General features: G+C 44.9%; 1 protein-coding gene across 4 annotated transcripts in view; it reads left to right on the forward strand.

The window, feature by feature from the left end:
• Window positions 1-21,355, forward strand: part of DPYSL2 (dihydropyrimidinase like 2) — a 91,245-nt gene that overhangs the window by 8,341 nt on the left and 61,549 nt on the right. For 2 of the 4 annotated variants that reach the window (XM_020814145.3, XM_020814146.3), the window contains exon 2: window positions 21,225-21,313. In XM_020814145.3, the coding sequence (XP_020669804.3) occupies window positions 21,225-21,313 (89 nt within the window). Of the gene's footprint in view, window positions 1-12,609; window positions 13,115-21,224; window positions 21,314-21,355 lie in introns of those variants that run through there. The other 2 variants (XM_020814148.3, XM_020814147.3) reach the window with 2 other exon arrangements.

Raw genomic sequence — 21,355 nt, forward strand, 5'->3', positions numbered from 1 at the left:
TATTGTTGGGCTACTCTCACAGTGGGGGGGCATCCTTTGAAATGAACAGGGGCCAAAGAGTTGGCAACGATACTGACACTGTCCACTATGTGCCAAGACATCAACAATGGGCTCTTTTAGGCATCCCCATGACACTGGGGTAGTGGAAAATTTTAAAATGCAGACTCTCAATATAGCACCCCCCCCCCCATAGAAAAGTCTGCCATAAAAACAGGAAGCTGTGCTGATCCTTGTCAAACTCCATTCTAGAACTATTCTTATTCGGGATGGATCTTTGGCAAAGCTACTGGATCTTAAATACCCACTCGGGACCAAATCACTTGAGAATACTTTGTGGAATAACAGGGGTTGTTCACAAAATTTTGTCCGGGAAAATTCTTTATTTCCTTGATACCTTGCATTTTACTAAAAAAAAAAAAAAAAAAAAATTGTGCTCAAGCTGGCTAAACAAAATCATGGAAAATTCCTCCCTCCCCGCCAGCTCCTGTAAGTGAAGGTCAAAGGGAACAGGTTCGCCTGAGGGGCAGGCAGGCAACCCTATTGTCTTGGATACCTGAGAAGGTCTTTGACCTGCAAGGTGTAAGAAAGGTGCAAGGTGATCTGCTACTACACTGCTCATTCCCTCTCTGCAAATATAGGTAGCAATAACCACCTTAAAATCCTTGTTCCTCGGCTGTACCTCCAACCTTGAGCATGATGAGAAATGGGCATGAAGACTGGAAGAAGCAAGGAAAGAAATCGTGATTAAGAAAGACTCTGGGGTATAGATAGGTGGATGCGGGATTTATAGCTAAACTGAAGGCAAGATGAAGGGTTCTCAAGAGATCAGCCTGAACCTGTGCCCCATGAGTTCGTGCCGACTGATATTTTGGCAAGTGGGAAGGCTTACATCCCCAGCAATACTATGATGGAGGCTGTTGCTGCTGTTGTTAAGTGCCACCAGGTCGCCTCCAATTTAGGGTGGCCCTGTGAATGAGCCATCTCCTGAATGCCCTGTCCTCAACTGCTTTGCTCAGCTCTTGCAAACTCAAGCCTGTGGCTTCTTTTAAAGAGTCAATCCATCACACCTTTGGTCTTCCTCATTTTCTGCCTTCCACCTTTCCCAGCACCATTGTCTTTTCCAGAGGATCCCAGCTTCTCATGATGTCCACACAGTAGGACAGCCTCAGCTTCAACATTTTTTTTTTTCGGTCTCCAGGCTTGATTTGATGAAAGACCTACATTTATCTTTGTTCTCTTTTTTTGGCTATCCAAAGGCAATTGGATAGTTACAGGGTTTTTTTTGGGGGGGGAGGGGGAGGGGGACGGAGCCTCAAGCCAAATGCTCTTTGTGTGCTCCACCCTTGCTCATTGCTATTGCCACTGTCTCCCTTTACACCCAAGTGAGACCACTGTACTGGAGAAAACAGCCAAGGCATTCCAAGCAGACTAAGAATATAGCTTCAGCACATCACTGTGTTAGGTTACAGAATCACAGAAACTCTATGAAGCAGGCTGCTTCTGGCAGTTGAAGTCCTGCACAGCAAAGGAGCTTGTCCAAGATCTGATTAGGCAAGCCAGAAGCTGCCTTCAATGGAGACAGGCCACTGGTCCTTCTCAGTCAGTTTTGTCTGTTCTGCCTGGCTTTCTGTGGTTTTGGAAAAGATCCTTCCTCCATTTCTTACCTGGATTGTACCTGGATTCTATGACGTACAAACCATGCGCTCTGCCACAAGACTGCGTTAAGCTAAGAAAATCTGACAAGCCCGATATCCATTCAGATTTGATCTAATGCATACAGATGGCTTCTCCAAAGCCTTAAGTGGAGATTTTTCCCAGGTCTTTCTACCTCTGATAGTTTGGAATACAAGTAGCATTGATTGTGGGAACGTAACAAGTACCAAACTCGTTCTCTGCCCTTAGGCTGCTGTTCCTCTGTGCCATGCTAGACATTGCTACATTTGATAAATTGCAGAAGTTCATGACACCATTTAATAAGAGTTGGATAGGAACTCATATCCTATTAATCTAGAGGTGGGGAATCATTAAGCCTCCAGAGATCCCCTACAATTCCCACAGTCCTGTAGTCCCATGAGCCATGTCAAGTGGAACTAACAGATTTTTTTTGGCCCAAATCATCTGGAAGGTGGTCTATGTTCTAGATGGGTGGTCAACAGCCAAGGAGGTGTCCCTGGATGAGTTTATACATAAACTTCACCCCCATTCCAACTTATCCCATTGAATTGAATAGGTTTCCTTTCAAGCAGAGCTTGAAATGATACTTTGCAAAATAATTATTTCTCAGTGCCTTAAGTCTTTAGCTGCAAAGCCAGAAGTTGGGAGTTTGATTCCCCGCTGTGCCTCTTTGATAGGAGCTTGACTGGATGATCCATTGGATCCCTTCCAGTTCTGCAGTTCGAAGATGATTATTGTTTATTTTGTTAATTTTTTTTTGGTTAGTCACTAGGCTACTGGAACCACAAATTATTGTGGTTATTGTTATCTGGGACACCCATGTGATTTATTAAATTCATCGTTGCTTTGATTGTTACATTAATTATGATTGCTCACTTACCTTATACAACGTCCCATGTGTGTTTCTCCTCTACATTTAACTGGAACATAAAGATTTAACACCATTCACCAGTCTTGGTCCAAGTGCTCTTGGTTACTCCAAATGCAGCTTTGAATCATAGTCCCGAAAGTATGGGAGGCTTCCCTGCAAACTTCCCATAGTGCCTTGAATGTCCCATTGCAGTGTTTAAGGGATGCTTTGGGCATAATGGAAGTTGTGGGCTGCTGCCTCCCATAATTTTTGATGGAGAATGGAACAGAACCATGCCCAGCTTGTGTAGGAAAGGCAAGTAGCAGTATTGAGCAATGTTGGCTCCCTGTTACATGTTGTGTTTTTCTTTAGGTTGAGAGTTATGTAACTCAACAGGGAGAAAGGTGGGAGAGAAAACAAGCAACATTGTTGCCATTAAAAAGTAACATTGTTGCTTCCTGTTATTTTAAAAACAAGTAACATGCCGACCGAGGATGAGATGGTTGGACAGTGTCATCGAAGCAACCAACATGAATTTGACACAACTCCGGGAGGCGGTGGAAGATAGGAGGGCCTGGTGTGCTCTGGTCCATGGGGTCATGAAGAGTCGGACACGACTAAACGACTGAACAAACAAACAAACAAGTAACAATAGTTGTGTTACGAAGTAGCCTTCTCTATTGAGGGTCAACTCTAAAGCAAAGGAGCATGGTCTTGCAGACTCCCAGTGCTGGGCATTGTCCAAAACGTAAATATCACATGCCCTACCTCAAAAAGCAGTGTCTGGGTTCAGAATGGATTTGACTTAAAATTTGATTTTTAACATTTAAATCTTGACTTAAATCAAATTGTTTTAAATCAATTTGATTGAAGTCCAGATTTAAAATTTAAAAATCAGATTGTTGATGATTGAAATAAAAAAACCTTTAAAAATTTAAATCATGATTTACAGCCATTGGATTTTTTTTTAAATTATTGTTCCACCCCCCCCCCCACCCGTGGTGCACTCAGATAATGTTGGATGCTATTGAAATCCCCTCCAAGGGGTGATGTCTATTACTTTGTTTCTTTAAATCATTTTACTATACCATTTCTGTCCCTCGCATTTTGTTGTTGTTGTTTAGTCATTAAGTCGTGTCCGACTCTTCGTGACCTCATGGACCAGAGCACGCCAGGCCCTCCTGTCTTCCACGGCCTCCCAAAGTTGGGTCAAATTCATGTTGGTCGCTTCAGTGACACTGTCCAACCATCTCCTCCTCTGTCGTCCCCTTCTCCTCTTGCCCCTCGCATACGTACTTTATATTAGAGATGCACATCCCTCTAATATAACCGAATTGTATGTAGTGAATGTTGAGGGGTTTGTAACCCAACAGCAACAGCATCCTGGAGTGCCACCGTTTTGCCCACCTTGCCTTGCTTTAGACAATAATATATGCCACATTTCTTCTGTTGGTCTCACAGGATTTAGATTTCAGACTGTGATAAGCCAGCCCTACCATTGCATGCAGGGTTCCTCTTTTTGCAGTTCTGCTGCACGGGATCCCAGAACTTTACAAACCTCTTCCCCAAACTCTGACCCTAAGAGCAGCCCTTGAACAGAGAGCTTAAGAGAGCTGTCCTAGGAAGCTACAGAATGGGAAAAAATATTCAAATTTTTATTCAAATTTTATTCAAATGAATACATTTTATTCAAATTTTATTCAAATGAAAATTTGAAGCAAGCGGTTTATGGGTTCTTCATCTACAACAACAAGCAAACAAACATTTAATTGAATGTATGGCTACATGCCAATTTAGCGTACTCACAATAGTTTAATATGAATGTTTAATATTTCTGTAAATATTTACATATAGAATCCAGACTTAGCATGCCATTTCCTCCCTTCCTGCTTTCTAGTGAGTCATCATCTTGTTAACCCTTTTCCTTCTAGTATACCTTAACAGAGATATGTGTGTGTGAGTGAACTTTCAGTTTGTATTCATTTGGGATTCTTTTGGTTACTGTTCTTTCATTTTTGGGAGGTTCTTTCAGATATTAGTCCATTCAGTAAACATAAAAGGGCTCAAGAACACTATGTGAGAAATAAAAGTCAATTATCCACAGACCTGTACAGACACTAACAGTATTTTACATTAGTCATTACATCCTCATCATTGTCATCTGTTCATCAGCAGGAAACTATACAGTTGAGAAAGAGAACTTGTTTATCACCATGATTGCAATCACAATTAAAAAAAACCCACACTCACTCATTAAGGACAATGTAATCAAACCTCCCCAATCTAAAATCCCAAGATAGAATATGGGGGAATAGGAAGGCAACTCTCTCCTCTACCACTTCTATGGTTTCAGTCTAGCAGTGGAAGCAAGAGTCTACCAGGTGAAGGGGGGGGGGGAAAGCAGGCACTCCAGACAACAGGAAAGGAAGTATATGCATTTGGGGACATCCTTCCAAAAATCAATAAAATAAAAAGGCCAAAAATATTTGGGGAATCCAAGTAGTGCAGAAAGTGATCCAAAAGCAAAGGAACAGTAAGGTAAAGGTAAAGGTTCCCCTTGACAATTTTTGTCCAGTCGTGTCCGACTCTAGGGGGCGGCGCTCATCCCGCTCTTCAAGCCATAGAGCCAGCGTTTTGTCCGAAGACAATCTTCCGTGGTCACATGGCCAGTGTGACTTAGACACGGAACACTGTTTATCTTCCCACTGAGGTGGTCCCTATCGATCTACTTGCATTTGCATGCTTTCGAACCACTAGGTTGGCAGGAGCTGAGACAAGCAACGGGAGCTCACTCCGTTGTTGCGTGGATTCGATCTTACGACTGCTGGTCTTCTGACCCTGCAGCACAGGCTTCTGCGGTTTAGCCCACAGCGCCACCATGTCCCCAAAGGAACAGTAGCTTTTTAAAAAAAAGCTACTGTTTTTTTTAAAAAGCTACTGTTCCAAAAAAAGGAACAGTAGCTTTTTTAAAAAACTAATTTGCAATGAAAGAATATATCCTGTCTAAAATGGAGGTCAGAGGAACTCGCTCAGCAGCAACAGTGGACATCATTGCACAAATACAGAGCAGCCACTCAAGTTCTCCAGGCCATTTCAAAGATAAAAACTCTCCCCTCCCATCTTCCAAGATGTTATCTGAATACTTATTAGCTGTTGATAGTCCTCCTTGCAACAGTTTCAAATGGTATTGGAAGGTGGGAGGGGATATCAGAACTTTATATACAGTATTTATTTCATTAGTCTGTTTGTTACATCCCATCAAGAGTGAACTGACTTATAGCAACCCTAAAAGGGCTTTCAAGTCAGTGAGGAATTTAACAAGTGATTTTACCAATTCCATTCCCCTGCCAGAAAGTTTCCATGGTTGTGCAGGGATTTCAACTTCAGTCTCCTGACTCCCAGGACATCACTTTATCTAGTATCTCACACTGAGGATCCCACTTCATTATTTCTATTATTATTTTTATTATTTCATTGGCCAGTAGACGTGGAGAGAGGCACTTCCAAAAATCACCTGGTTCCTGGGCCAAAAGAGCAAAACTTGACCCGAGTATTCAGCATTGTCTTGTGAACTGGTGGTGTGATCTGGTGGTGGCAGGCTAGACTATTTGATGCAAAGGTCTTGGATCTGCTTTAGACATTCATTTTTTCTCTCTCCCCTGCTGGGGATGGAGGCCAGACCATGCTAGGCAAAGACCTGAGCCAATCCCCACTCCATCCTTCGGCTCACATCTCTTTGTCCATTTTGAGTCACCACACATTTCCCCCTCCTTGCCAGAAGTCTAAACTGATTGCCTGCAGAACCTTCCCTTCCAGTTTTGACTCATTTTCCCCTCTCACCTTCCTTCTGTTTCTGAAACCATCCTCCACTGCAGATGTGAGGCCATAGGTAATCAATCCCTGATTTTTTTAAAGGGAGTTGTGATTCAAGCATTGTACAAGAGGACCCCCATATCTGTGGGGGATCTGTTCCAAGCCCCCCACAGATGCCAAAAACTGTAGATCATAGTGAACCGTGCACATAATATGGTTTCTGGCTCCCTGTAGTGGCCAGTTCTGATAATTACATCATGGAAAATCATATTTCTGGGTTTTTTTTTCTTTGAACATTTTTAATATTTTGAGACTTCGCTACTTGAAACTGTGGATACTGATCCTGTGGATATGGTGATCTGCGTGTATTCCAGAATGGAGTCATGTGATCCTTTATATGTGGTGAAAAGGGAACATTGTTTTGGTCGCAAGCACTGCCTCATGAGATCCTAGAGTCAAAACTCACCCCTAGTGCCTAGCTGAAATAGCATATCTCTCTTCAGGCCCTTAAGGGAGGAAGATGAAATGTGTCACTCTCTAGTTGTTGTTTTACATTGATTCCCCCTATCCTTCCCATTGACCATGATGGCTAGAGCTGATGGGAGTTGTAGTCCCACAACAACTGGAGGGCCACACATTTCCCTGGGGGGGATGATATATGTTACACTGGTCCCCACAATGAGTAGAAATGATTAAACCTTAGTCTGACTATGGCTGACCACCATTGTTGTGGTCACTTAATTCATAATTATGTGTTGTCGATTCTGACTTATGGTGACCCTTCTGGGGTTTTCTAGGCATGAAGTACTTGGAGATGATTTATTTATCCCTTTTCTTGGTAGTGACCTGGGACTGTGCAGCTTGCCCAAGGCCACACAGGTGGTATGACACATATGTCCATCAGTTATGTGTGTATCTCTGAGTGATGTTGACTCTGAGTGGGTTTGAGGGGTCATTCAGAACTTCCAGAATGACTGTGCTGACTGGGAAGATTCTGGGAATCATCATCAAAAAAGGGTAATCTTTCCACATTCTCAAAGAATTAGATATAGTCCAGAGTTAATTGGAGGAAGGAAGTTTTTCTTCCTCATAATTCTAGAAGCTAAATGGGAGGAGCACTGGTGTAATGGTAAATTTGGAAGTGTGAGTACTCCTCATGATAATCTCCGTTCCCACAAGGAGAGTCTGGAAATGCAGGCAGCGGGATCAGTCCATATCAACACATGGGGAGCAGGTCTTGCATAGAACTAATGGCTCTTAATTGCCCAATCAAGGCAAAATCGTCCTCAAGTATTTCACATTGTAACAGAGGTAGATTGCAACAATATGCCCTTCTCTCTCTCTCTCTCTCTCACTCACTCACACACACACACACACACACACACACACCATTTTCTCTCCCAGCTCTTATGAGGATTGCAATTAAGCTCAGAGGGACCAGGTAAGGCTGAGAATATTATATCACCTGGTACCCAGAAAGTCCCAGGGCTTCAGCCTTGCAAGTCTTGGCTCGACTCCACTGTGGATAAAGGGATGCGAATGGATAAAAGGAAGTTATTTGTTTCACATAATATATACTTTGCTGATACAAGACATAGTTATGACTGCCAACTTGGATGCTTTTAAAAGCAGATTGTACAAACTCGTGGAGGATGGAACCGCCATGGGCTACCAGCCATTTTTCTCTTTATTCCTATCAGAGCATTGCACAATGTAGAATTATGGGCGTATATGATATATACAGAGAACTAAAATCAAATTAAAACATTAAGATCATTAGACCATTTTTGACCAGAAACAACTTCTACAGTATAATCTCAGCCATTTGGTAAATCTTATTTTATATCTTCCCCCCTCCCCCACCCCCGTATTCAGATGGCTTCCTGGAGGATGCTTCTGACCTTATTTTCTGCTTGTGAGCATCTCTTGCCTAACCATTCGGCTTCTCTGTGAATATGCAGGCCTGTGATGCAGCTTTTCATGGGCTCCTTGGGGGTGAGACACTGTAGAGCTAGAAGGGACTCAAGGGTCACCGAGCCCAATGTCCTGCCAAAGCAGGAAGTTCACCTGTAAAGTATCTCCAACAAGTTTAATCTCTGTTTAAAGACCTCCACAAAGAGTCGTTCACCACCCTCCGTGGCCGTCCATTCTATCCTTACTGTCAAGAGCCATCCATGAAGGCTATCCAGTAACACCATCGCTCCTGTCGGGAAGCTCCATGGGCAAAGGAGGTGTTCCTCTTCAGACCATTGCTTTTTATGGGAGCAGAGACATGATGGAGAGGCAGGGCGACCATATCCGTCTCTCTTGTGATGATTTAACCCTCATATGGAATACTTGAAGAGACCTAAATTCTCTTCCCTGAAGTCAGCACAGAACTGGCTTCACCAAATTCTGACTGCCCAAAATATGATTGTTTACATCGACCCTCAATAAACAGAAAAAGGTGTCAAGCCATGAGCTGTAAATATCTAGAAATGATGGATATTCCTATCGTCTGGGGCCATCCATTCCACTCTGACTGTCAAGAGGTTCTTCCCAGCATCTAAGCCAAATCTTTCTGATCACTTAAACCCATTTCTTCAGGTCCTGTCTTCTGGAGCTGCAGAAAACAAGCTTGTTTAACCTCCAAAGACAGCCCTTCAAATACAGTGGTGCCTCGCTAGACAATGATAATCCGTTCCACTGAAATAGCTGTTTAGCAAAATCATCGTCTAGCGAAAAGCATTTCCCCATTGGAATGCATTGAAACCTGTTTAATGCGTTCCAATGGGGAAGAATCATTGTTGTCTAGCAAAGATCGGCCATAGGAAGGCCACTTTGCGAACAGCCGATCAGCTGTTTAAATAGCTGTCTTGCGAAGGTTAGGTCCCAAAAAACACCAATTTTGTGAGCATGGAAGGAGCTGTCAAAATCGTCTAGCGAAAATTGGTTTGCGAAGCAGGGACCAGACATTGCCCAGCGAAATTCATCCATAGGAATCACTGTTTTGAGTATCGCTATAACGATCGCAAAAAGTCAATGTCTAGCGAAAAAACTGTCATGCGGGGTAAACGTCTAGTGAGGCACCACTGTAGCTGAAGAGGGCGATCATGTTGCCTTTCAGTATTCTCTTCTCCAGGGTAAACACTCTCAGTTCCCTCGACTCTTCGTCATATGGCTTGGTTTCCAGATGATTTACCATCCTGGTCATTTTCTTCTCAACAAATTTCAGCTTCCGAATATTCTCTTTTAACTATCCAGAACTTCAGAGAGGTAGCCAGGTGGGTCTGTTCATTTAACAACAAAAACAAAAACATTGTGGCATGTTTGAAACGAAGATGTTTATTTTGTTGTGCCATCTCATGGATTACAATCTCCTTCTTGAGAATTCTCACACTGAAATAAATTTGTTCATTGTAAAGGTCTATAACATTTTTTGTTTCTTTTACTGCCCAGATCTTTCTGCTTTAGGAGGCTTTGTTGGGAAACTCTGAAACTGGCACTCTATTATGACTTCTCTTATTCAAGAATCATTTTGCTTGACTCATCCGTCATGTGTTTCAGATGTGCGGTTTTGCTGCATTTTGTTGGTTCAGTTGCGTTGCATTTGAATTCATGATGCTTCAGAAACCCTGTGCTCTGCCCAAGCAATGGTACAGAACGACTTTATTGAATGGTTCCCAACTTTGGGTCCCCAGATGTTCTTGAACTAAAACTTCCACAAGCCTTCACCACTAGCTGGGCTGGCCAGGATTTCTGTAGTCCAAGAACATCTGGGGATCCAGGTTTGGGAACCACTGCTTTTGATGAATGTATGAATGGCTCTGAAGGACAGCAACCTGCTCTCCAATATTTCTCATTTTAGCTTTCAAATCAGTGGTAGTTGATGCATATTTGTATTTGATGGAGTGACAGGTCCAGCACCCAATGGCATGCAGAGCCAGAGGTGACAGGCAGAGGGAGGGGCAAAGGTGGATCTTCATTCACTCATTCTTTCAGAGACACGCCTGCATGCAGATCTTCAAACTCATCAGCTGAAACTGAGCAGCGTAACTTATGCCATGTAAGGTTAATCATCAGTCATGGCAATTTCTCATAAATTAAAAATCTCCCATCTCCACCCCCCCCCCAAATGTCACAAGTCTTCTTTGGGATTCCTTTCATTGTGTGTGTGTGTGGGGGGAAACTATTGAAGGCCTTGGGATGAGAGGAGGGGGGATCTTTAATTTTGGAAAATCATCACCCACTCCAATGGTTGGGGTGGTGAGTTTTGAAAATTAAAAGCTTCTCCCTGTCCTTCAGCCACCAAAAGCTTCCCTACAATGAAAGGCATCTTAAGGGAGCCTCAGAAGAGGAAAACGTAAAACGTTTACGTTTTGAAAAACTCCTGGAGCTGAGGACCACCTCAGTATTGTGTGGCACATTGTCTCATTGTGTTTTCCTCTCTCCTGCCCCACAGACAGTATGAAGAACCGTGTGTGTGTGTGTGTGAGAGAGAGAGAGCAGGTTGGGGTCCTAACCCTCAGCCTCTGGTGAGGAGACAGGCAGGCTAGGGTTTGCCAGAGTCTGAGGTGGGGCCGTCATCAGCATATTGAAAGCTTTTGAATTAACATCTCGCCCAGTCATGGCAGGCAACACAGAGCGCAAGTATGGGACTGAAAGGTAGACCCTACCTCATCATCATTTCTGTACCATTTGGTGGCTGGGTTTTTGCACGGGGCATGCTGGTCCTTTCACCAGGAGAGAAACCCAGTCGGACAGACCAATCCTAGGTCAGCCCACTTAGCAGAAGATATGCCGGTCTTACGACTGCGTGACACAATCTTAAGTGTGTTTGCAAGATATTTATTGATTTGTTTTGCTTTATCCTTTTATCTCTCTATTGTCTACTATTTAGGAGGCTTCTCAGCTCCCTTTCTGTGTGTCTGCTCCTTTGTGAAACAGAGACTATTAACAAAAAAAGGCTACTAGGAAAAGCCCTAGCAGCTAGTAACATTTGTGTCCAATTTTAGGGCCAACTGTATTCCTTCTTTAACTTGGATTAAATCCATGATGACATAACAATGATCTTTATTAGCAGTTGGTTCCCCAAACTAGTTTTCCTGGAGTTGCCGCGTTTGCCTGTATATACACACAGTCACTGCACCTCATGATGCTGTTGCTTAAACACTGGCCAGTCTTCCCTAGTTCGTTTTCATATGCCAGCCAACGCTTGGCTATGGAAAAGTGATCCGGGTGCAGGAGTGAGCGAGTCCAGAGTCAAATTTACCAGGCATGCTTTTAAAAAGACACTCCCTTTCCACTCAGCTTGCACTGCCTCCACTGTGCGTGAACAACAATACAACAGGACACACAGAAAGCAACAACAATACAACAGGATACACAGTTGTCTGTGGACAACTTTCCCTAATATTATAATCGGCAATTTCGGTTTTAGGGCAAAACCACGCATTTCCGAGAACGGGTGAGTCGGAGGACTGGCAGACCGAAAAAGAAAATGAGCTCGCGCGCCTCGCCCTAGCATAGGTTCGAGACTCCTTCCTAGCCAATGTCTTTTTTTCCCCCCCTTCTCCCTGGCTACAAAATTCAGACAATACCTTTCTAACCGTTTCTGCAGCTGCAGAAGTAGCAAAGGCAATATGAAAAACCTAACAAGTATTTGCAAGCAACGGATTCTCTTCTCCGGACGACAGAAAAGAGGAAGGAAGGGGGAGAGGGGGGGAGGAGAGCGCAAAGAATAAAGCCATTCTTCCCTTCTCCCGTCTGACTGGCAAGAAAAGGGCGTGGCCAGCGGCTCAGCACCAACAGCCCCATAGACTGCGGATTTTCTCTTTTTTCCTCCAGCACCAAAAGACTGGATCCGGCCCCGAGCAGACAGTAACCTCTCGGCTGCCGCACTGCGTGCAGGCGCGCGCACACACAAAGACATTCAGGTGGGAGAGATAACCTGCAAAAGGTGCAGGATTTTTAGACATCATCCTGCAACACCGCAATTGGAGTGCATCCGTGCAAAAAAGCAGGGATCCCCATCCGACCCCACCCCCGCGCCCTCCTCTCTGGTCAATGCAGCCCTCCGCCGCAGCGGTGCAAATAGGGACCAACGTACATCCACATCACTCCTCCGTCCTGCCTTCCAGCTCACGGCGAGCCCCGAAGGCGCTCAGTGGCTTCTTTCATTGCGCCACTTTACATCTCACCGCTTCGCTCGCTTCCCATTGCACGGCCGCCCAGCCTCATTTGCATACCACGCGAGCCCACGGCCAATGGGGTGCCGAAGAGCCGGCCCCCTTCTCTCGATGGAGGACAGGGCGTGGTGGTGGTGGGGCGCGCATGCGCGGCAGGACTCTGCTTTGATTGCTGTAGGGAGGCGTCGCTTTTCTCGTCCTCCCTCCTTTTCTGCTGCCTGAGGACTGGGCTGGGTTTTAGGAAGCAAAGGGAAGAAAAGGCGACGCGCCGGGGATCGCGGTTCCTCTCCCGTTCCAGTCATTCTTTTTTTTTCCTGCCCCCCCCCTGGAAGGAACTGGACAAAGCTTTTTGTTGTTGTTTTTTACATCTTGCAAAGCAAATCTTGCAGCTGTTTTTAGCACCTTTTAAAAGAGACGAAATTGGTGCATTTTAATTTTTTTAATTAAAAAAAAAAGACAAACCTTTTATTATTTTGGCGGCTCACAGAATCCACGGGAAGCAAGTTATTTTGGGCAGGAGGGAGTTGCGTGGGAGTTCGTTTCCCGAGAGAGAGAGAGAGAAAAGACCAAGATGTCTTATCAAGGAAAGAAAAATATCCCACGAATCACGGTGAGTATCCAGAAGCTCGCGTCGAGAGTTCAGGATTAAGGGAGGAAGAAAGAAAGAGACGAAGAAAGAAAGGAATAATAACCGTAAACAGAGCAGGGTGGCGTGAGCGGATGGCGAGGTGGATCGAGCCCTTTGTGCCTGGGGGTGTGTAAAACAGAAACGTGTAAAATGTATTTGGTTGGAAAAGCTTGCAAGCCTTTGCGCACGGGGGGGGGGGGGAGAAGAGAAGCACGCCAGGACTAGGGTGAAAATAAATAAACAGCCATCATCATCAGAATTAAGAACGTGGTAGTGATGATGATGATCGGGAAGCACCGCGGTGCTGATGGAGGAGGAACAATGGTTGCCTGGAAGTTGCCAAGCGGGCGTCTTTCTTTCTTTCTCTCGGGGTGAATTTGTAGCGCTCTAAAAAAATGGGTTAATTTGTAGCGCTCTAAAAATGGGTTAATTTGTAGCGCTCTAAAAAAAAAAAAAGATGCGGTCTCCGCTGGCCAACCGGGATTTTCCCCCCAAGGGAGGATCGCGTATTTAATAATACGGGAACGAGACGCGATCCAGAGGTAATGCGCGGGAGCGGGAGCCGGGGCGGGCGGGCGAGCGCGGATCGTCCCGTGACTGCGCGCCGCGAGCGAGGCGGTTTCGTAAGCCGGGCTGCGCGCCTGGATCGGGGAGGGCGGCCCGGTCCGCCTCTCCGGCTCGGTTTTGTTCTTGCCTTCCCAAGGTGGCCGAATCTGTGCCGCGCTGTGGATGCTCGTTGGGGAGGGGAGGGGGCGCGGGCGGGGGAAAATTATGGGATGGATTTCTCTCCAGCTTCTGGCAGTTGGTTGCGGCTGGGAGGTGATTTCTCCTTTTTTTTTAAAATAAAGGGCGTGTGCGTTTATTGAAAAAAAAATCAGAACGAAAGCGGAGGGAAAAGGCGATCCTGCTGGGAGAGATCGCCTTGGCACATCCATTTCCCCCCCCGCCCCCGCCTCTCTGGGTGTGGATGTGGGAGAAGGCATGGGGCGTGGGGTGGGGAGAAGGGGCTGGCCCATGGCTTGCTTTCCACCCATGTTAGCCTATTTTCCCCCCTCGCCCGCCTCCCCTTCACGCATACAAAGGAGGCGATGGAGAGGGACGGGAGAACAGGGTGGCTTTGCCCCCCTCCCTCCCTCCCTCCCTCCCTCCCTCCCTCTGGAGGTAATGGCGCTGGTTCGGGCGAGATGAGCAGATGGAGGTGGGCTCCATCCCTCTTTGCTCGCCTTCCTCGGCAAAGAAACCATGTCAGGGGGTGGGAGAGGCAGAAGGGAAGGGCAGGAATTGTTCTCGCTCTGGGTACAGGAGGTGCATCGCCCTCTGCTCCAAGTCTCTCCCCCCCCCTCTTTCCCCTTGCTTTTTGAAGATGAAATGGGATGTAGCGGTCTCTTCTGGAAGGGCTTTTGGCTCAGAAAATCCCATCTTCCATTCTGCAGGGGAATCCTAAGGGAGCAGAATAGGAACAGTTATATAAAAGCGGGTCATTCATTCATTCATTACTGTGGGATCTGATTGTCGTGCGGGGGAGACATCCAGGACACACAGTGCGCAGCTGGGTGTGATCCCAACAGATTTCTGAAGGAAATGGGGCTTGTTTTACGGATGTCATGATAATCTCTCTTAAGTGGCAGGAGCCTTGAGCCGGATCCCCCCCTCCCCACTTCAGCATTAGAGATGTGATAGTCGGAGATTCAGGGGCCAAGCCTTCCTTCCCAAGAATTAAAGCAGAGGCTTGCACATAAGAATGAGTTGAGATGCACTGCAGTTCTTCTGAAAAGAACAGAATCCAGCTCCTTCCATGCACTGGTGCAGACAGTAGATTTTTTTTTCTCGCTGTTGAATATGTGTTCTGTCTTGGAGAATCCAAAGTAAATACGTTTGTAAAGGGTTGGTTGATTGACAGCAGTGTTGGCTTTGCAGTGTATGGTATTGCTGTCTTTCATTGATGCAGCAAAAAAAAATTGATCATGAAAAAATGACATTCTAACATTCTAAGTAAATAGATGGACTCTAGTTCAGTTCGGTGTGTAAACCTCAAATAACTGCAGGGTAAATAATGTTACAACAATGGAAAAGAACGGAACATGTGACTCTCTTAGCACAGAGGGTAATTTTGCCAGAAGCAACATTACTCGGTCCAACAATTAACAGAAGTATGGAACTGCAAGGCCTGAGTGGAGTTTGAAATTCATTTTGCCCAGTGATGTTCAGCCTTCCAGTTCTAGAATACACCTTTAAAGACAGGAGAGAATGGCTTTATTTCGGCTCTTGTTCTTTATTCTTTCTTTCTTTGTTCTGCTTTCTCTGCATTTGTCTAGATCTCACTTTTGCTGCCCTTTTTTTCCACCAAAATATATTTGTGGCACATCTAGGATGATTCATGTTACTTAAAGGACATGAGGGAGTTGGGGTTTTGTGGGCCACTGGTTGAACACCACTGATCCGGCTCTACCGTCTGAGACGCAGTACATTCCGGGGAACTCAGTGCACTTAAGCGACAATCTTGTATAATCCAGATTAACAGGGTGTGTTATGCTGTGCTGTAGACGTGCCACACTGAACGGTGCTGAGGAATTACTGCAAAACAACCTTGATCTCAAACTACATATGGATACCGTTGTACCATCCAGATGTTTTTGGCCAAAACTCCTATAATCCGCAAGCTGGCAGGAGTTGGGTAGCTGAAACATCTGGGAGGGCCGGGGGCTCTGATTAATTATTAAACATAATAATTAGGGATGGATGATTTGATCGCAGTTTTCAAGTACCTGAAGACTTGTCACATTGTATACAGTTAAAGGTTGTACTAGATCTGGTGGATATAAACTATATTGGATCTAGACATGAACTGGCTGGGCCATTTATTGGGCTCCGCGTGGCGCTTAACTCCATCACTGCCAGGCCAATTGTGGAAGCAACTTTTCCTGGCCCTTCTGCACCTCCCTATGCAGCCAGCACTCATCGGTTGAGTGGGGAGCCTCCCCATTCCGCCTCCATGCCACAATGGTCAGCTGAGTGAGCAGGTGGGGAAGAGCCAGCCAAGCGGCTTCTGCAGTTGGCATGGCAGTGACCGAGCCGAGTGCCAGATGGAGCCTGGTAAGTGGTAGTTCTGGGGGGCAGGATTGAGCCACCACTGCACCTTTGGTGCTATAGTTCATATTTGTTTCCCCCAGGGAAATGAATACAGAGTGCCCATGTCTAATCAGGTCTAAAGATTTCTGCTGATTGTGAGAAGAAGCATGAAAGAGAAGATAGTTTGACAGGTGCCACCCATTACTTGGCATGTACGGTGGGAAGTAATACATTTCTTTATATTCGCGAAGGCTTTCATGGCCGGGATCTAATGGTTGTTCTGGTTTTTTCGGGCTCTTTGGCCGTGCTCTGCAGGTTGTTCTTCCTGACGTTTCGCCAGTCTCTGTGGCCAGCATCTTCAGGTTGCTGTCCTCTGAAGATGCCGGCCACAGAGATTGGCGAAACGTCAGGAAGAACAACCTTCAGAACACGGCCAAAGAGCCCGAAAAAACCAGAACAACCAATACATTTCTTTACTTGTTATCCTCAGACATGTTGATCAGTAGCCTATGGGGAATGGCAGAGTTCTAGATTTCTTGCATGGTGTCAGGCTGTTAGATCTAATTACAGTTGGAAGCCCTAAATGGAGGAGATTCATTGAATCAATGGAACAGAGATAAATGGTGACTTTACAAGGGCCTGTTAATTCAGTGTGTCTCGTCTAGCTAGAGAGCATATGAAGCCCCCTTTCACTTTTTCAAGAGGGTCGTTGCTAGTCTGCTTAGGGCATAATTCACAAGTCCTAGAACAGCTGGGGAAAAAAGGTGGGAGGTTGTGCCTAGTTGGTTACTGAAGTCAGCTCCATGCTCCTCCTTGCTCATGTCTCCAACCTTTGTCACCTGGGCATCAGTTGCAAAAGCTAATTCTGATACTACTGCTTCCAGAATGTTCCGATTGGCAGGGTTAGAGGTCCTCAGAAGTAGCTTTACAGGTAATTGAGGCCCTTGTCCCACTGTTTCTGTGCTATGTAGGCAAGCATTGCACCATCACAGGGAGAGAGAGAGAGAAAAAAAAAATCCTGCCCTAAACCCACATGTGTTGATGGATTTCTTTTTGATTCATGGACAAAGAGCCACAAATCCACTTGCTCGTTTGTCCCTGGCAAGCTCAGCGCAGGACTCTCTGGAGAAGATTCTCAGTCCACTGTTAAGCCTGCGAGATGTTCCAAGTAGCAAGACATTCTGCTGTCCATTGGGTATATTTCCAAAACACCACACCAGAGACATTGAGCAAGGATTACATTCAGTGGCAAAACCAGGGGTGCATCTGTCTGAAGAAACTGATCCCAATTCCCAGGGTGATCATGGAGACGGTGAAGAGCATCCTTGCTTCATTTTCCTTTCAACGTTATTTGTGGGCAACACAGGCCTGGGAACCCTTTAAACCAGCGAGCATCATTTTTGCTCTTTGAAAGGTTCTGGATTGTTATTCCAACCGTCTTGTACCATCGGGTCGGGACTGGGGCACCTAGAACCTCAAGTTCAGAACATCGAGAAAGCCAAGAGGTTCTTATCACTACTTTCACTCTTCTCCATGTGGCTGGAGTTATATCTAAAATTCTCAACAGGATGAACAGTTTCTGATAGTGCAGGTCCTGCTCTCAGCATTTCCACTACAATGAAAGAATAGGATAATTCTTTCCCTTTTGATGGATAATTCTCTTGTAATGGAAGAAGGTCCATGTGACGGATGAAAGTCAATCACATGGCCTTCCACTCTTTGATGTGACTTCACTCATTATGTTGCTGGTGTGGGGAAGCAGGTACTCCACAGCCAGAATGACATCCAATTCTTGTCATTACTGATGTGCTTGATTGGGGGCAGATCCTGTCCTACAACCATCAGATGGATGTGCAGCTGCAGTGGGTTTGGGAACAACCACCCTTTTCAGTATCCATGGACTGCTGCTCCTCTTTTTTTTTTTTTTTTTGAAAAAAACAACAACAATACAACTTTTTTGGGTGGGACAGGGAACCCTGATGGACCCAAAATATGTTGGAGTGAAAAACAGTACAACAGACAGATAGTGTTCTTGGATACCCGAAAGATGTGGCTGTTCATTATTAGCCCAACAGATTGGCTTGGGTAATGGCAGACTGGAAGGAGACGTGCACAGCATTGGGCTGTGAAAGCTGTTTACATTCAGCACAACTATGGGATGCTTGTTGCATTGCCTTGCTGTGGATGTTAACAGTATGACCTGAAATTGTGCAGCTTATAGGTTTGGTTCGATGGCTCTCAGTAACGGGCATTTATATTATTAACATGTCCGCTTCCCTGTTTCTGTTCAAGCAGGAAGGAGATTTTTGTCTTTCTCAAATCACTGGAGAAACTGATTTTTATTTATTTATTATTTATTCCAAATACTTTTGCCCCAGCTTTCTCCTTAAAGGACCCAAGGTGTTTTGCATCAGTAACAGACAATATTTAAAAGCGAAAGAAGAGTAAGTATGGCAATGTTTGAAAAACAGAAGCAAACACTACATTAAAAATGGTAAACAAAATGAACACTAAAAACAGATTCAAAGCAACAAGATACATCACTCCATTTAACAACCCCTCTCAGACAGCCTAGGTAAAGGCTGTCTGCGGAGAAAGGTCTTTCTCTGCCTGTTTGCAGAAAGACAGCAAAGATGGGGCCAGCCTGGCTTCCAGTGGGAAGGAGTTCCAGAGTCTGAGAGCAGCAACAGAGAAGGTCCCCTCTTGTCTCCCCACCAAACACACCTGTGAGGATGATGGGATCTCTTTGTGAATGATAGGTCTGCACATTGATCTTACTTTAAATTGGTGATCCATAATTATGACAGCTGGAAACGAGATCCCTTTTTTTCTTGTGCAGATAGCATAATTTTCTTTTTCATTTCTTTTTTTTGTTGGTGATGGGAGTTACCAGTTACTGTGATGCTCGTATTGTGTCCAGACAGCAGAACTGGAGGATAAGGGAAAAGGAGAAGGCCATGGGAATACGTGTAGGCTAATAGTTCTTGTGTCCTAAAAAGCCCAGTCTTGTTTTCCCACATGGTATGGAAACTCACAAAATGTACCATCATCTGTTAGGTTACACAAAACGTGCATTTCTTGCATCCTTTTATTTTGTTTTTAAATTTTTTGCTAAGTGGAAGCATTCAGGTGTATGAAACAATCTGGAATGGTACAGGCTGGATAAAGTTTAACCATGTCAGTGGTCATTGCACAAGCAATGATCAAAGGCTGTTATTAGAGCTTCCCCCGAACATAATTCCCCTTGTACACTTCAAACAAGCAAGAAAGCAAAGGTATGCAGTATATAAATAAGAGGAGAAGCACAGATATGCCACCTGTTTTGACTTCTCACGGGGTGGGGGGCATCTGTGTGGCTCAGGAAACCATAACTTGTTTCCTTAAGTGGGTGTGAGATTTAATAGGAGGATCATTAGCCTAATGTTTTTGGTGCTGTTGATGATACAGGAAGTCAAGCATCTTTTGTCAGGTCAGTGGTTTCCAACTTTGGGACCCCAGGTGTTCTTGGACTACAATTCTCAGAAATCCTGGCCAGTACAGCGAGTGGTGAAGGCTTCTGGAGTGTCAGCTCAGGAACATCTCAGGACTCAAGGTTGGGGACCATTGTACAGTTATCACTATTCACCATCACTTTCTCAGGGAACTTCATAGATGTTGGGAAAGCTGGGTATCATCAGGATGTTGATGTTCGCCGTCATGTCACCTCCGACTTATGGTGACCCTATGAATGAGCAATGTTCAGAATGCCCCGTCCTTAACTGCCTTGCTCAGCTCTTATGAACGTAAGCCTGTGGCTTCTTTTAGAGAGTCGATCCCTCTTGCATTTGGCATTCCTCTTTTCCTGCTGCCTTCCACCTTTCCCAGCATTATTGTCTTTTCCAGAGAATCCTGCCTTCTCATGATGTGCCCAAAGTAGGACAGCCTCCGTTTCATCATTTGCAGCTTCAGAGATAACCTCAATTGGTGTGTCTTGTCTCTGTATAGCAGCCGGGAGCAGGGTAAAATGGTTCCATTCAATTTCCTTCATTAATGCCGAAGAAGCTTTGCCAGTGGGCACGGTTCCATTTCCTACCCATGTATTTGATGGGCATATAGAAAGGAAGATAAGCCCTTGCTCACCATTAAAATCAGGCTGATTATATATATGTGCTTATGTGTGTGTGTGTGTGTGATCACACTGTGATTGTCCTTTTCATATATAGGCATGAGAGGCTGAGTCTTTTTAGTGGTGGCCCCTAGTAGGACAGAACTCCTTCTTACAGGCTTTCTAGTGGGAAGGCCTTTTCTCTCCTCTCATGTATGAACCTATCTAAGTGCTTTTTACAAGAAGAGAAGAACCAAGTAGAATGTAATCAGTTAAACTTTCTGCCTGGGCCCCCTTCTTTCTCAGTTTAATTAATTAATTAATCACAGTGAGTGAGCTTGTTTTCATTGGAATATACAGTAACGACATCAGAGAGCAGAATGTTTCGATTGAGTTAAAGCCTTTCCTGGATTGAACTGAAAGGGCTTGTTTGTCTTGCCGGTCCCATAGCAACAGGCTTTTGGGCAGTTTCCTTGACTGCCACCGACTTCAAACAAACCAAGGGATGACTTTAACTTTGGCGGGTGTCTTTTTAGGAAGCAGAAGCTTGTGGCTAAATGGAAAGCTGTTATTTTTTCCCCCCTGATCCTTGTTGCTTTTCCGTGGCCAAGCCTTGGAAAGATTGTATTTTAATTGGTCTTGGATGTAGCTTCCTAAAACAGGTTGACACACCCTGTAAGTGTAACCTCATTTTATTTTTTTACAAGACTGTGCCGCTAACGGCTTCCTTTACGGAGAGAGGTGTTGATGAAAGGCGTCTGTGGTTCTGAAGTGTTATTTTATCTTTTCAGTTGAAAGTACAGTAGTTGACTTGTTTATATGAAACACCCTTTGAATAATTCAGAGTCACATTTCCCTGGGCTCTGTTTCTTTTTAAAAATCTGCCACCACATGCTGTCATCCAGTAATCATACATTGTTTGATGTCTCTTTGTTTCAGAGTGATCGCCTCTTGATCAAGGGTGGCAAAATAGTTAACGATGACCAGTCTTTCTATGCAGACATCTATATGGAAGATGGCTTGATAAAGTAAGTATCCTGTTCCTTTGTTTCTTTGTCACAGGATGTCTC

The sequence above is a fragment of the Pogona vitticeps genome, chromosome 8 (genome assembly GCF_051106095.1).
Source record: "Pogona vitticeps strain Pit_001003342236 chromosome 8, PviZW2.1, whole genome shotgun sequence".
In the NCBI taxonomy this organism is placed as follows: Eukaryota; Metazoa; Chordata; class Lepidosauria; order Squamata; family Agamidae; genus Pogona; species Pogona vitticeps.